Below are 16,812 nucleotides of genomic sequence, written 5' to 3'. Positions count from 1 at the left end.
GGGCCCATGTGTAGTTGGTGCATTGTAATGTAAATTCATATAGTGTAGCTTGCAAACCAACTAAGCTCTAAAAAAATGTGTTTAAAAAAGGAAATGTATTTAGTTTTAGTCCATGTTCATTTGTCAACAGAACCAGCATAAGACAGCTGTGGTACACATGTTTACTCTGAATGTCGACATGACTGTGAGTCAGCTGCCTGCGCAAACTGCTGTGACTGTGTTGTAATACCACTTCTGAAACCCCTTTCCCTGAAAAATACCCCCATATAATAAAAATAAGAAGAAAAAGAGTAAAACTCTTACAGAAACGAAACATGTGTAAACAACAAGTGTAAGGAGTAAAGCCATTCTGGAAACAAAGGAAACTAAACTCAACTAAAATTAAAAAAAACAAACAAACCTTATGATAAATGACAAAATTATAAGAAGTTAGATGACCACACTGGGGTCTACTGAAGGGCAGGATGTGTGTAAAAACACTACAACAATGGTCCAAACAACACTGATATAAAGGGTTATCGCGTAGTGAAAGTTAGTGGCATGCTTGTCTATTTTGAGGAGAGCAGATGTTAAACATCCTTTAACCTCAGGAAGTCTGCAGGATGTTTTCTGCTCCGAGTGTCATCAAACGTTCATTAACGTCTTCAGTGTCACGTTACAGGATGCGACTTTTTAAAATTTAAAACACGTTTCTGTTCCTCTGCTTCATCACATAAATGAATGAATCAAACACACATACGCAGGTGTGCATGAGGACCATCGTAAGGCTCCGTGTCCAATCCAGAAAATCAAACATTTACACTGAACACTAATTTCCTCCTAAAATAAATAAACCGGGATGAGAAAACATGAACTTAATCCTGAAACAAGAAGTATTCGGACACTTCGGATTGTTGAACTTTACAGATGTGAAGAACAGCTGTGATTATTCTGCAGGCTCCCCTGCAGAAGCTTAGGAATCGCTGACTTTATCCACTGAAATGTGACCAAAAATCTGCCAGAATAAAGCATCAGCCAGTTAACCACATCTCAAAAAGTGGCCCCACATCCACAAGTCGCCTTATTACCAGCTAACTGCACTTTACATTTACCGAGTAAAAACAGACTTTTTACATTCTGTAGTGACTGTGAAGCGTTCAGAAAGTCTCACTAATCTGAAACCAGCGGAGACAAACTGCAGTGACTTGACTGTCAGCTGAGATTAAATGTTCTTTAAGGGCTTCAAAGGATCCACTGCAGATCAAATTAACATTCAAACAAGCAAACAAGTGTTCGGAATAATAACTCATTAAACTGACAACAAAATCCGGAAAGACACAATCAGATTCAGCTGATTTACATTAACTTTATGTGTGTGTGTGTGTGTCTGTCTCCGAGCGTGTATTCATATCTTTTTGGGGACCAAAAATTGGAAGTTTACTATACTTGTGGGGACTGACAGCCCTTATGGGGACCAAAACCCTGGTCCCCACAAGTTTGAAGGCATTTTTGAGACTCAGAATGTGGTTTTAGTGACAGGGTTACAACTGGGTTATGGTTAGGTTTAGGGTAAGGGTTAGGCTTTCATTTTTCATGGTTAGGTTAGGGTAAGGGGCTAGGGAAAGCATTGTGTCCCCACAAGATATGTTTACCCAACATGTGTGTGTGTGTGTGTGTGTGTGTCTGTGTGTGTGTGTGTGTGTGTGTGTGTGTGTGTGTGTGAGAGAGAGAGAGAGTGTGTGTGTTTGTGTGTGTGCTTAAAACACACACACACACACACACACACACACAAAGAAAGAAAAAACCCGTAGAGGGCAGAGAAGCGCAGTCTGGTCCTTTAAAGCCTCTCTGCGGTTTCACGTTTTCATCACTGATCCCAGTCCTGGTTCAGGTGTGGGTGCGGGTCTGGTTTCTCCTCGGGCAGGGGCGGAGACAGTTCGGTGGGGCGGTGTGATGAAGAGGAGGAGCAGCTGGTCTCGGTTCAGTCTGTCGCAACGTTTTCTTCTCTTTGTTTCTCAAGGAAAGTTCTGATGGGCCAGCCGGGACCGCGCCAAGCCGGGTTAAAGTGGCATTAAAGGCGGATTAAAGGCGGGGAGCAGCGGGACCCGCAGCGGTCCAGGGGGGACTGGGTTCGGCTTCAGGTCTGATCGGGTCCGGACCATGGGTCGGTGGGACTGACGGACTTCTGAGGAAACTTTTTTTTGTGGCGTTTCCATGGAGATGGGAGTCTTCCCTTCCAGCTGAGGAAGCTGATTAGACTCCGATAAAGTATCGATACTCTGTATTGATCGCGCATTGATCGGAGGGATGGCCGCGCTCCCGCTACTGTTGCTGCTCGTGCTTTGGACCTGCGGACACGCCAAAGGCGCGTTCCCGCTGCGACAGTCATACAACCTGTACACCAATGGACACGCGCACGGAGCCCGCGCTGCCAGCAGGCACAGGTAAGATGACACGTGCACGGAAAGGATGGTGATGGTGATGATGATGAGGTTGGAAATGAAGAAGGAGAAGGTGGTGACGTCAAGTTGTTATGACCTCACCACAGAGGAGTTTTATGTGTGTGTGTTACTGTGACAGGAAGTGCTTACAGTTTGTTAGTTTGATTCCTGGTTCAGTTCTGCAGGTCTGATATTTAAGAGTGAGCCCCTCTGTTGATGTCAGAGGATCCCATGACATCATGCACCTCTTTTTACTGTGTTTCTTTAGTAACAGCTGAAATTAAAGGTGAATTTAAGTGTGTTTTTGATATTTCAGGTCAATGAAATATGACCTGAAAACCTGGAGTTTAGTGTAAGCTGATGTAAAACTTCAGTTTTTGTTTATGAAATGTCTCAGTGAAATGTTTGGTTTAGACATCTGAGATGTTTGGAATTAAAACATTTAATTTGCGCAGACGTTTAATGACAGCTTCATTCTGTCTCTTCCTGCCGTCCTTTCATTACAGACACTGCTTCAGATGACAAACAAGCTCAAAGCAGTTTCTGAATTTCTGTCCACCTTCATCCGTTTTCTGTTTCCACAGAAAAAAAAGTGTTTAACTTGAATATAAACTGACATGCATGAGGAAATCAAACTCTGTAGCGTCAGCATTACTAACACTGTGTATCCACAAAGGCAGAGATGTGCAAACAAAATGACATCACCCACCGGTTTACGATCACCGTGTTGGTGTTTTGGACACAGAAGTGACCACATTTAGGGTGGAGTGGAGTTATCAGCTAAAGCTTGCAAGCTGCATACTTAAAGACAGTATGGCTGCAACTACATCGCACAGATATAGGTAATTAAGTCTACGGAGCATAAAACTAAAATATTAGAAGTTCACTCTCTTGAGGTGGAGCACAATCTTCTTTGATTGGCTGTCTGATTATTGGATTTTTAAAGCTCCAAAAGCCTTCAAAAACAGTAACAAAGTTTGTTCAGTGGCTCTGAGTAGCTGAGGTGAATCACTGGCCTGCTTTCTCTCCATCCACCTGTCAATCTAAGCTTCCGGGGTTATAATAATGTAACTTTAAGCATTAACACAGTTTAAATGTGTCATCTTGTTAAAAAACATAACCCCAAAACAGTTATCACAAACAGGAAAAATAGCTTTAGAGCCTAAAGATGTTTTTTGTATCCTGTTTATTTCTGTTGTAAAGTCCTGTTTTTTTAAATCCAAGGCTATGGGTTGACTCGCTTTAGGAGTCAGCCTCAAGTGGTCATTAGAGGAACTGCAGTGTTTGTCACTTTGCCCTCATTTTCAGCCCCAGAGGCTGGAAACACTTTCTTTTCTTTAAATCTTGAAAGCCATTTACACACATTGTTGTCATAGTGCTTCTGTGATGATCTCAGTAACTGTGCCTCATTTCCACTCTCATCTCCATTCATGGATGGATGTAGACACAAACTTTTTGTTTGTACTGCATGTTATCAGACATGTCAATCTAAAACACAATAATTAGAAACTGTCACGCTTGTTGAAGAAGTGATAAAAGGAAGTGTTTTATTTGGTGGCATCAGGTATGGAATACCAAAGAGAACAAAAGAACTACTGAAGGAAGAAGTAACTGAGGATACCGTCTCTGTAAATTCAGAGGAAAGGACGGTAAACAAGGGACGAAACGAGCATCAGAGCATCCATCCTTACACACAGCTGCACAGAACACATAAATAAAAGCTATTAATACACTTTTTAGGCGAAATTCTGTCTCGCCTCATTTTCATTTCCACTTCACCATATCAGGCTGAACTCGCTCTAAAAAAGGCCACTCACTGCACATTCTTCCTTTATAAATAACACTTTATGTGTGGTTTACACAGCCGGGCCTTTTCTGACCTTCCCGGCAGAGAGGTTTAACTGGCACATCCTCACAGAGCTGCTGACTGTCACTTCACACACATGCATGCTGACAGCTGTGCTTTAAATAGTTCAGAGTATGTGCCCTGAGTGTGTGTGAGGCTCTTCGTGGTCAGTGTGCGTGAAGATGATGTTGGGTTTAAGTGTGGCAGGACTTTAAACTGAGCTTCTTTGAGCTGCGTTCACACTGAAAGCAAAACAAAGGTGATGGCTGATGGACATTCCAGACTCGGACAGGTTTTATGTCAATCAGCAGCTGATGTCAGTCAACGGTGTCCTGCGCTCTCATTGGCAGAGGCTTCAATCAGCTGGAAGTTGGAACAGTTTGTGACTTTGTGTCACCAGTGTTTTTTTTCACCCGTAGTCACAGAATGCCATTGACTTCCAATAGTTTTTGGTCAATGTGAATCTCTTCTAGTGTGGAGAAGACTTTTTATACCACTGCACCCCTTCACAGAAGCTCTTGGAACCTCAAACCACACCCACAACTGCATTTGCATGAATTTTAGTGGATAACAACCGGCAGGTGTGACACCGGGGTCCTTGTCTGGTTTTCATGTGTATCATTGAGCCATTTTCTATGATGGTAACCTCCCCACTCGTTTTAGGGTCAGTGGAGGAAGGAGTACCCACTTGTTGTGGGTTCTTGGGTTAGATCTTGATGCTTGTCAGTTAAAGTTGGAGAGTGTGAGCACAACAAATGCCATATGTAACACTTTCCACATCAGAGTGTTGTATATATACATAAATATCAATCAGAAGAGTGAGTAGAAAGATTGATTTTTAACACTGTCGCTTGATGTGAAAACAATAATTGCTGAAATATTTTGTCATTGGTGGGGATAGTGTTACCAACCAAGGAAAGTGGAAGAGAGATAGAGGCAAACATTTGTGGCTGAGTGGGCTTTTCTAACCAAAGCAGTCGCACAACAACAAAGAGAGACAGCTGAGATGTCGCCTGCTCACTACGTTCTTATAAAGTCTGGTGTTTAAAAGCAGCTCTCGCTACGTCACTGGACTCATTCTGCCAGATCTTTTGTCTTCAGTGGAGTTGAAATGCAGACAAACAATACTCCCTGAAAAAGAAACTTCTTGAGAGAGAAAGTTTTGGATGGAAAAACAACTAATGAAGGGGGAGAAGGGTGAAGAAGTCTTTCTGCTCAATCCTTTTCAGTTTAGTTATGAACTGAGCAGCTGGGCAGGTTTCCCATGGATTCTTAAATAGTCATAAAGCTCAGTGAATTCATTCATCTAAAAAAAGACGCCTTGATTTATTTCGAAAATGTCTTAAATCAGCATTTGAAGATGTGGGAAGTTGAATTCTATGAGTATTTTTTTATCAGGGAAATTAAAATCTCTAAATAATTTTTAATAGCTATAATTAACAGAAAGTGACTTGCATTAATGACACAGATCACAATGGGTGAACCAACAACATTTATAGTTTGTTTTTGGATATAAAACCATGTTTTTTAATATTTAAGCCATAGTCCGAGATCCCATCAGCTTATTGTGGATGCTAAGAGCTTCGACGAAATCGTAAAAAAACAAACATATCTGTGGGATGATGTCACTTTCTCATTCCTAAATCTTACTTGCAGGAGAGCTGGTCTTAAATTTAATTCTGAGGGGTGTTAAAGAGGACTTAAATCTAATCTGCCTCGAGCTGCAGGATCCCTGTTTTCAAATGTTTTTCGTCTTCCAGGTGAACTGTTTATTTAACTGTCAGCATGGTTTCATTGGCCGTGAGTGTTAGCAGCTCACACAAGTGTCTCCAGGACTAATGGAAAAAGGATAAATAAGTTTCCATCTGGAGCGATCCTGACTCAGATGTCACGGCAGCCTGAAAGCTCACGTGTTAGCTTCTTCCTCTTCTTCTTAAAGTCATTTTCTTCCACGGGAATCAGAGGATCTGCTCAGCGAGGTGAAAGTAGTGTTGCGTATGAAGCTCCGATTTGGTGAACTTTTTACTGGGGTCACTCCTGTAAGCTGAAACACTATAAAACTAAACACACGATACACCACATAAAAGTGCAATAAACACACAATAGAGCACAGTAAAAAGCATTCCGCCCAGCGAAACAGGCAGTTAAACCCTCAGTTTGATGTCGGCTGCTAAAAAAATACCAACGTGAAACGCAAACTCTGAATCTCTCCTGTGGAGTTTGTGAAGCTGATAAATCAGCTTTTTTCTGTCCGGCCTGTAGAGCTGAGACGCACGGGGGCAGAAATTAAACCAACCCACTCCGAGGCAGGAATAAAAAGGTCAGAGGTGGCGTCTGTCCCGACACGAGCAGCATTCACTGACCTGCAGATGCAGAGATAACATGAGATCTGCCTGAGCTCCAGTTTCCCCTCCATCGTTCTTTATACCAAGTTTTACTTTTGTTTTTACTTGTGTGTGCCATCTTTGCTGGTGTTCATAAAAGTGTGTGTAGATTTATACATCTCTGTTTGTTTCACTCAGCAGATTTATAGATGACGAAAAGCCAGAAAGCGAGCAGTGTCACGGAGCATTGGGAATCTAAAAAAATAAAAAAAAAGAGGGGAAACAACTGAGACTGATCTGAGCAGCTCGGAGACAGACGTCCGGACAGCCTGTCCGCAAGATTCGAGCTCAGAGATTCAAGCTAAACCCTGTACACTGAAGACTTGGTGTTTAGCGTTGTGCTTCGTAAAGACCATCCTAGTGACATCAGCTCTGACTGCCAGATTACTGTAATCCTGACTGCTGTAATCTATTATCAGCGCTGATAACTCAATCTTCATTAATCAGTACCAGAGATGTGATCAGCGAGTCAGCATGTGGAGCTCATAAATCAAGTGTGTTTCAGTTGAGGATAAAATGAGCACATGAATGGAACATCAGTGGGTTTTTTGTGGTAGCAAACGAAACTGATAATAATTTTTGACTGATCAGTGAGTATAAAGTGTTTCAGGTTTTCTATCAGTGCTGAGATCAGTGCTCTCATTAGAACCCGCACAGTCACTGTTTGTTTATTAAGGACTTAAATGACAGACACAGACATTTATTCAGATTTTTACCACTGAAGGTGTGGGAGTGTAGTAATGTGGTCATGAATAAACATGAGCGGCATAAGAAACCACTGCAGGGTTCTGGTTTGTGTGGTTTCTGTCAGTTTCTCCTTGTCTTTGTTGTGTTTTCTTCTTGTGCGTTCCGTGCTTCCGGGTCTCCATCATCATGCTTAGTTGGTCTTCAGCCTTCCTCGCTTTTTGCATTGCTCTGAGAATTAGTTTTCCTCATGTGTCTTTTTTTGTTTTACTTCCTGCTTTCCTTTCCTTTTCTTTGTGATTGTTTGCTGTGTCCCCTTTCACCTGTGTTTGACAGCCTTGTATTTCCCTTAGTCGGATCATCTCTTTATCTTCTCTAGTCCTCCATCAGCTTCCTGTGCTCCGTGTTCCCTGTGGCTGTCTACTTGGTTGGATTTTTGTTACTTTCTGGGACTGTTGTTATCGGCTTTTTCCAAAAGCTTGAAGCTTTAGAAAAAGCCGTCTGCGTTTTAGTCCTAAGTTCAGTTAAATTCTAAGCAAACAGACAAAAATCACAAGAAATGAAAGTAATAAGAAGCTTTTTTACCCAGTGGAAGTATGTGTTTGGTAACCATATGTCGCACAAAGACAGCATATATAGTGCTGTCGTGTTTTTGAATGATGCGTGCTCATTTGTATATTTGATGCAACACATTTCCAAAGAAGCTGGGACAGAAGCACGTTTAACGGCGTGTTGCATCATCTCTTCTTTAAAAAAAACAAAAAAACACTGCATGCTTTTGGGAGCTGAGAGACCAACTGCTGTTTTAGAAGCCAGATGTTTTCCCATTCTTGCTAGGATTTCAGTTGTTCAACAGGACCTCCTTTGTCGTACTTTTCATTTTATAATGCTCCATCTGTTTTCAATGGGTGACGGGTCTGGACTGCAGGAGGGCCAATTTAGCACCCAGATTCTTTTATTACAAAACCATGGTGTTGGAAAACTTGTGGAATACAGTTTTCCATCCTCTTGCTGAAATAAGAAAGCCCTTCTCTGAACCAGCATATGTTGCTCTACATGCTATATATTGCTCAGCATTAACGGGGCCTTCACACATGTGAATGTCACCAATGCCACGATCCCCCAAGCATTCGCGGCTGTTGCTCAGTTGCTGAGCTGTTAAAATCCTCCCCATCTTTGTTTCTGACAGATTCAGCCTCTCTGAGATGCTCTTTTTTGATGCACAGTCATGTTATTAGTTGACCTTATTAACTTTGAGATGTTCTAGCATATGTTTTTTAGCGCAGCACAACTTTTGCAGCCCGTGAAAAGCTGTTGGAAATTCTGCACAGCGTCCCAACTATTTCTGAAATGTGGTTGTAATATCCAGCCCTGACAGGAATGTTTCAGCTGCACTCTAATTTATATGTGCACTAAGCCATAATCCATCCTTATCCTTGGTAGTTTAGCTCTTCGTGGTAATTAACAGCAACTAACCACACTTCCATAACCCCACTTTCGCACAGTATTAAATCCTTCTACTATTTTTAAAGAGAGCGCTATGATTTAAAGACATATGTACACCCTTTAACCAAAATAGGTCCTTAAAAACTCATTTACAAACTAACAGAGCCAAACTGTTCAGATTCATTCTATGAATGCTGCACTGACAATGTGACAAGATACTACAACTACATCGATGCGTGGATCGATCCCAATATCGAAAGTATCGAACCCAATGCTGGTATTGGCATCGATGCTAGCGTGATAGGATCAATACTTTGTTTCTATGCATGTAGCCAGCCGAATTGTTTTTATTTTTTTTATTTATTTTTTTTGAACACATGTACCTCAAACATGCACTGTGAAAAATAAAAGTGTTGACTGTCACATTCTTGGCTTTTTTCTTTTTCTTTCTTTATTTAAAAGCCTACAGTACATTTAAACAACAGAAGGTGACTCAGTGCTTTAAAGACAGGCACATTTACCTTCCAGCTTTAAAATAAAACCCAGTTTCAAAATACATGAAAAGCTGAAAAGTTTGTTTTATTGTGTTAACTCATTGTGGTCTTTAAAGTCTGTTCAGAATTTACAAGTTGATTACAGTTAATCTCATAAATGATGGCACATTGATCTCCACTAAATAAGCTGCCCTTATAAGTTGAAAGTATTGGTATTGGCAGTACTGGCCCTGTATTTACTTGGTATCAGATCAGATGGGATTAACTAGAAGTGCTAAAACCCACGACTACCACTTCTTCCTCATACCACGGGGATTTACCTTCTGCTGACTCTCCTAACAGTTGGAGCAAATATGTCTGGATCACCTTAAATTCACGATGAACCAATAAGAGCCACAGTTTGGCCTTTAATATTGTGAGCATGTGTTTATCACACCGAGTCTCACCTGAATTTTTAATTACTGTAACTGAAGTCTTAATGGAGATCTTTCCGGGGATAGTTGAGATGAACCATGGTATTGATTGATGATTGGTTGCTGTATTTATTTCAACCAAGCAGTCTGATTTACAGCCCCTGATTTCTCACGTAGTAAATGGACATATACTATAATGACTTATGACTACCTTCAACAAGGCAATGATGTAACTGGTTTGCTTGTTATCCAGATTATTCAAAAGTCATGCATGGATTGGTAAAAGTGGTCATTTTGTGTAATATCTTCATAAATAAATGTCACGTTGAAATAAGAAAAAACAGGGACATCATCTTGATGTTCTTAAAATAATATTATCTGGATCCAAGAAATCAGCTCATGTGTGGCGTGGAGGGGATTTTCAGCCTTGGCAGAGGCAGTATACTGCTGTTGTTGATTATCACTTATGACTGCACGTTTAAATTGATCACACACAATCATTTTTGATCACACAGAGCCTGTCAGAAGCGTACATCCAGCTGCAACCACTCATCTTGACCATTGTCATAGGCAGTAACCAAATTCCCTTTTAGGGCATGTATTCTGGCAAGTTTTTCCATGGCAGGACAAATATGAGTTTCCAGAGGAAATCTGCACATTCACGGTGAAAAACTAAGGACTCCTCCATAAACTTTCCCCACACTTTCTCATTCTGTGTCATCCTCTGGGACAATGAAGACTGAGGTCTTTCACAAGTGTAAAGAAAAACTCCCTGGGCTAAAGCTAAAATAAGGCAAAGGTCCAGCTGTAAATCCTTTAACATTTGCACAAATTGCAACACACAGACACGCGCACACATTCAGCCCCCTCCTTTTGGCAGCAACAGCTCTGATGTCATCAGCAAAAAACTGGAAAAACGGAGAGAAAAAACACCCAAATTACTCATTTCCGTAGAATGTGACATCATTCTGTGTGTGTGTGTGTGTGTGTGTGTGTGTGTGTGTGTGTGTGTGTGTGTGTGCTTTTCTCTGTGGACTCTGTGGTTCAAAGTTAGCTGTGGAGGCTGCAGTTGTTTTTTCGGCAGTGCGAAGATAAAACGTGATGAAAAACATGAAAATTTATCTGTAGAAATGTTCGGACAAGATTCCGTTGGTGCTGCCATTTAGCCCCGCAATACACTGCCGATCTGCCCAGGGTGTACACCACCTTTTACCCAGTGGGATAGACTCCAACCCCCTGCAACGCTGAATTGGAAGAAGTGATTAAGAAAATGGATGGATGGATGGATGGATGGATGGATGGATATATGGATGGATGGATGGATGGATGGACGGATGGATGGATGGATGGAAGGATGGATATATGGATGGATGGATGGATGGACGGATGGATTTATGGATGGAAGGATGGATTTCGGAAGGATGGATTTCATGGATGGATGGATGGATGGATGGACGGACGGATGGATGGATTTATGGATTTCATGGATGGATGGATGGAAGGATGGATCATGCTACCATTTAGCCCCGCAATACACTGCCGATCTGTCCAGGATGTACCCCACCTTTTACCCAGTGGGATAGACTCCAACCCCCTGCAACGCTGAATTGGAAGAAGTGATTAAGAAAATGGATGGATGGATGGATGGATGGGTGGACGGATGGATGGATGGATGGATGGATGGATGGACGGATGGATGGATGGATTTATGGATTTCATGGATGGATGGATGGAAGGATGGATCATGCTACCATTTAGCCCCGCAATACACTGCCGATCTGCCCAGGGTGTACACCACCTTTTACCCAGTGGGATAGACTCCAACCCCCTGCAACGCTGAATTGGAAGAAGTGATTAAGAAAATGGATGGATGGACGGACGGACGGACAGACGGACGGACGGATGGATGGAAGGATGGATTTCGGAAGGATGGATTTCATGGATGGATGGATGGATGGATGGATGGACGGATGGATGGACGGACGGATGGATGGATTTATGGATTTCATGGATGGATGGATGGAAGGATGGATCATGCTACCATTTAGCCCCGCAATACACTGCCGATCTGCCCAGGGTGTACACCACCTTTTACCCAGTGGGATAGACTCCAACCCCCTGCAACGCTGAATTGGAAGAAGTGATTAAGAAAATGGATGGATGGATGGATGGATGGGTGGACGGATGGATGGATGGATGGATGGATGGATGGACGGATGAATGGATGGATTTATGGATTTCATGGATGGATGGATGGAAGGATGGATCATGCTACCATTTAGCCCCGCAATACACTGCCGATCTGCCCAGGGTGTACACCACCTTTTACCCAGTGGGATAGACTCCAACCCCCTGCAACGCTGAATTGGAAGAAGTGATTAAGAAAATGGATGGATGGATGGATGGATGGATGGACGGACGGACGGACGGACGGATGGACGGACGGATTTATGGATGGAAGGATGGATTTCGGAAGGATGGATTTCATGGATGGATGGATGGATGGATGGACGGATGGATGGACGGACGGATGGATGGATTTATGGATTTCATGGATGGATGGATGGAAGGATGGATCATGCTACCATTTAGCCCCGCAATACACTGCCGATCTGCCCAAGGTGTACACCACCTTTTACCCAGTGGGATAGACTCCAACCCCCTGCAACGCTGAATTGGAAGAAGTGATTAAGAAAATGGATGGATGGATGGATGGATGGATGGATGGATGGATGGATGGATGGATGGATGGACGGACGGACGGACGGATGGATGGACAGATGGATTTATGGATGGAAGGATGGATTTCGGAAGGATGGATTTCATGGATGGATGGATGGATGGATGGACGGATGGATGGACGGACGGATGGATGGATTTATGGATTTCATGGATGGATGGATGGATGGATGGATCATGCTACCATTTAGCCCCGCAATACACTGCCGATCTGTCCAGGATGTACCCCACCTTTTACCCAGTGGGATAGACTCCAACCCCCTGCAACGCTGAATTGGAAGAAGTGATTAAGAAAATGGATGGATGGCTGGACGGATGGGTGGACGGATGGATGGATGGATGGATGGATTTATGGATTTCATGGATGGATGGATGGAAGGATGGATCATGCTACCATTTAGCCCCGCAATACACTGCCGATCTGCCCAGGGTGTACACCACCTTTTACCCAGTGGGATAGACTCCAACCCCCTGCAACGCTGAACTGGAAGAAGTGATTAAGAAAATGGATGGATGGATGGATGGATGGATGGACGGACGGACGGACGGACGGACGGACGGACGGATGGACGGATGGATTTATGGATGGAAGGATGGATTTCGGAAGGATGGATTTCATGGATGGATGGATGGATGGATGGACGGATGGATGGACGGACGGATGGATGGATTTATGGATTTCATGGATGGATGGATGGAAGGATGGATCATGCTACCATTTAGCCCCGCAATACACTGCCGATCTGCCCAGGGTGTACACCACCTTTTACCCAGTGGGATAGACTCCAACCCCCTGCAACGCTGAATTGGAAGAAGTGATTAAGAAAATGGATGGATGGATGGATGGATGGATGGATGGATGGATGGATGGATGGATGGATGGATGGATGGACGGACGGACGGACGGAAAGGATGGACGGATGGATTTATGGATGGAAGGATGGATTTCGGAAGGATGGATTTCATGGATGGATGGATGGATGGATGGACGGATGGATGGACGGACGGATGGATGGATTTATGGATTTCATGGATGGATGGATGGAAGGATGGATCATGCTACCATTTAGCCCCGCAATACACTGCCGATCTGTCCAGGATGTACCCCACCTTTTACCCAGTGGGATAGACTCCACCCCCCTGCAACGCTGAATTGGAAGAAGTGATTAAGAAAATGGATGGATGGATGGATGGATGGATGGATTTATGGATGGATGGATGGATTTCATGGATGGATGGATGGATGGATGAACGGATGGATGGATGGACAGACGGATGGATGGATTTATGGATTTCATGGATGGATGGATGGAAGGATGGATCATGCTACCATTTAGCCCCGCAATACACTGCCGATCTGTCCAGGATGATCCAGCCGTCCATCCATCCATCAGTCCAGCCATCCATCCATCCAGCCATTAATCCATCCATGCATCCATCCATTTTCTTAATCACTTATCCAATTCAGCGTTGCAGGGGGTTGGAGTCTATCCCACTGGGTAAAAGGTGGGGTACATTATGGACAGATCGGCAGTGTATTGCAGGGCTAAATGGTAGCATGATCCATCCTTCCATCCATCCATCCATCCATCCATGAAATCCATAAATCCATCCATCCATCCATCCATCCATCCATCCATGAAATCCATCCGTTCTTTTATTTTTCTTTTATTTATTTATTTTCTATGTAACCATAAATCAGCCAAGTCAGGCTCGTTGTGTTTTTAGAAGGTGTTGTTTCTGTTTTTAGAGAAACTCTGTTGGGGCAGCGTTTCCCTTATCAGCCTTCTCTTAACTCTGTCCTGCTTTCAGCCTGCTGTAGGTCAAAGGTCACATGCTGTTTTAATTCTGATCATTGCTGATAGTATAAACTCACTGTCAGGAGTCGTGCTCACACTGACTGAAAACATGTCAGCAGCGCCGCTTTAACTTTAGGTCACTGTTACTGTGACGCTCTCTGATTGGCTGTCAGTTGGTGAAAGGAGCCTTTGTCTCTCCTTCGGCTTTACGTCTTCTTGTAAAGATGGGAATATTCTGTGCAGTGAGAAATCTGAAGCTTTATTCATCTTTGCAATATTTAAATACAGTCGAATCTCTGAGTCGACTGTAGACGTGCAGGAAATATTTAGTTTGGGTTGGGTTTGTGTGCTGGCGTCACTCATGCCTTTAACATTACATGCTTTTTTATTGTGGGTGAGGGGTTAACACTTTGTCTGGTGTTTTTGTCTGTATGTAAAATGTTTTTTAATTTCAACTTGAAAATGTCCAAACAACGGAAACTGTATTTTATCATTCCCCAAGTGACTCAAATTCCCTTTAGTTCGATTTAAGATTGACATATGAGTATGTTTGTAATTCAAACTTTCAGTAAAACGTATTCATACAGACTTGTGCTGTGTAACATTTATTTAAATGCCCTCTGTGAACTTATATCTGCTGATAGAATCTTACTGCAATAATAGTCACCATCAGGACCTTGTTATTGTAAACCACAATGTTAAACAGTGTCTCAGATTTGACATTTAAGAAGATGACTGTCTTTCTTATTCATGTGGTTTATTTATTTATTCTCGCCAGAATTCTTTAACAGTGAATCAGATAGACATGCACCATCTGTTGTGTTCCCATACACTAATTAATAATGTCGTACTAATACCGAAGTGTAAATAAGAAAATAAACACATATTTTTAGAATTACATAACAGCCCATTTTTTTCTGGCCAGGGTTCAGAGAGCTTCCACAGTGTGTTGTTTGTTGTTTTAGCAATATGTTCATCTACCAAGAACTTGTCTGTAAGTTTGGTGCTTTGTGTTTTGAGACTGGTTCTTAAAGACCCCTTGGGGCGTACTATGAGGAAAGTTAGACATAGCCAAACTTGGCTGGCTCAACAAATCCTAAAACAGCACTCATAGATAACCACCATCTGTGATAGCGCTATCTGTTAACTCTCCAGCTCTGTGCACGCTCACATACAACATGAATCAACCGGATGCTGTCGACTTCAATCAGAGCTCTGCTTTCTAGCATGAGAAAGGCATTAGAGTGCGTACATTTAAACTTTCAAAGCTCCACATTGTGGTCGTACAGGTCTGATACTGTCTCACATCCTGCTCAACAAGACGTGAAGATAACTAACTTTTTGTCAGAATAACTGAAATTCATTTAACTGATTAAATAGTCTCTCTGATAAACAACCTAATCAGTGCTTAAACCAGTGCTTAATCAGTGTTTAAGTAGCTGCAATATCAGTATCTTCTAGTAGCTGCAATTCCAGCAGTGAAGACTTGAAGACTTAGCAGCAGATTGAGGTCAAGCATGAATATGCATTTATACACGATCACCAACTGAAGACATGTAAATTCATTCGGCAGAGCGACACAGTTTGCACTTCTTCTCCTACCTTTCCTGATGTCTTTCAAAGTTTTTCTTTGGACAGTGGCTGCCTTTTCGCTCATTTACAGTCTGGTCCTTGTACCTGAACATTTTCAGTGAACTTTTTGTTTTGTTTGTTTGTTAATTAGGCCACTTAACTCATAAAAAAGGCTTGTACCTCAAGTGATGAAGTGACAACAAACAGCTAGCAGCCTTTCACAGCCTGTTTCTTTAGTTGTGTCTATGAAAAATTCCAAAGGTAACAAAATTTCACAGCACAAAATAGTATTTTCCTCACCAGCAGTGTGATTTTCAAAGAGCTGTTAGCTGAAAAGATGGCATATTTCAATATGGTGTGCAGTGTGTCCTCAAAAGACAAAATAGGAAACTGGACAAGGGGAGGACAAAAGAATAAGTGACAGGCCTAAAGTGGCAGTGGTATTGGAGATCTGGTCAAAATGAATGAATCTCTTTGTACCCCCAAAAGGTTGATTCTGTTCATCTGGACGTAGCGTTTTCAGTGGGAGAAGCATCTGATTTGAATAACTTGTTGGATGAAGTTGAAGTTGAACACCTTCAACTTCATTGTTTGAAAGTTTGGAGGTCTGTATTTATTATTGCTCTTAACTCATTCTGTGAAGCACTTTGGCATACCTGCGGTTTTTTAAATGTGCTATATAAATAAAATTGTATTGTATTGTATTGTCTTTGCAATATTATTCCACGAAGAAGAGATCAGTTGAAGGAGCTAGATAGGATTTATTGAAATGGACTGATATGTTTAACCTGTAATGTGAGATAGTGTCAGAGAAAAATGCCTGATTTTACCTACTATCAGCTCCAGGATAGCTTTTTAGCTCAGAAATGCGATGGAGATGGGAATACAGACTTCTACACCGGTGCTTAGTAAGAACAATACAGTGGAAAGTCTCGCTGCGATGACACTGTCACCATCTGTGTCCAAATCTCAATGCAAGAATAACAAAGAAGTCCGGAACCACATTGTGGGGCTT

General features: G+C 42.3%; 1 protein-coding gene across 2 annotated transcripts in view; it reads left to right on the top strand.

Moving 5' to 3' along the window:
• Positions 1-1,879: 1,879 nt before the first annotated feature.
• Positions 1,880-16,812, top strand: part of LOC116323364 (EMILIN-1) — a 30,742-nt gene continuing 15,809 nt past the window's right edge. Inside the window, exon 1 of one of the 2 annotated variants that reach the window (XM_039613615.1) lies at positions 1,880-2,423. In XM_039613615.1, the coding sequence (XP_039469549.1) occupies positions 2,287-2,423 (137 nt within the window). In that variant the 5' untranslated portion in view covers positions 1,880-2,286. The remainder of the gene's footprint in view (positions 2,424-16,812) is intronic. The other variant, XM_031743686.2, reaches the window with a different exon arrangement.

The sequence above is a fragment of the Oreochromis aureus genome, linkage group 1 (assembly GCF_013358895.1).
Source record: "Oreochromis aureus strain Israel breed Guangdong linkage group 1, ZZ_aureus, whole genome shotgun sequence".
NCBI lineage: Eukaryota > Metazoa > Chordata > Actinopteri > Cichliformes > Cichlidae > Oreochromis > Oreochromis aureus.
Note: the sequence above shows the minus strand (reverse complement) of the source record. Positions and strands in the feature narration are given on the sequence as shown.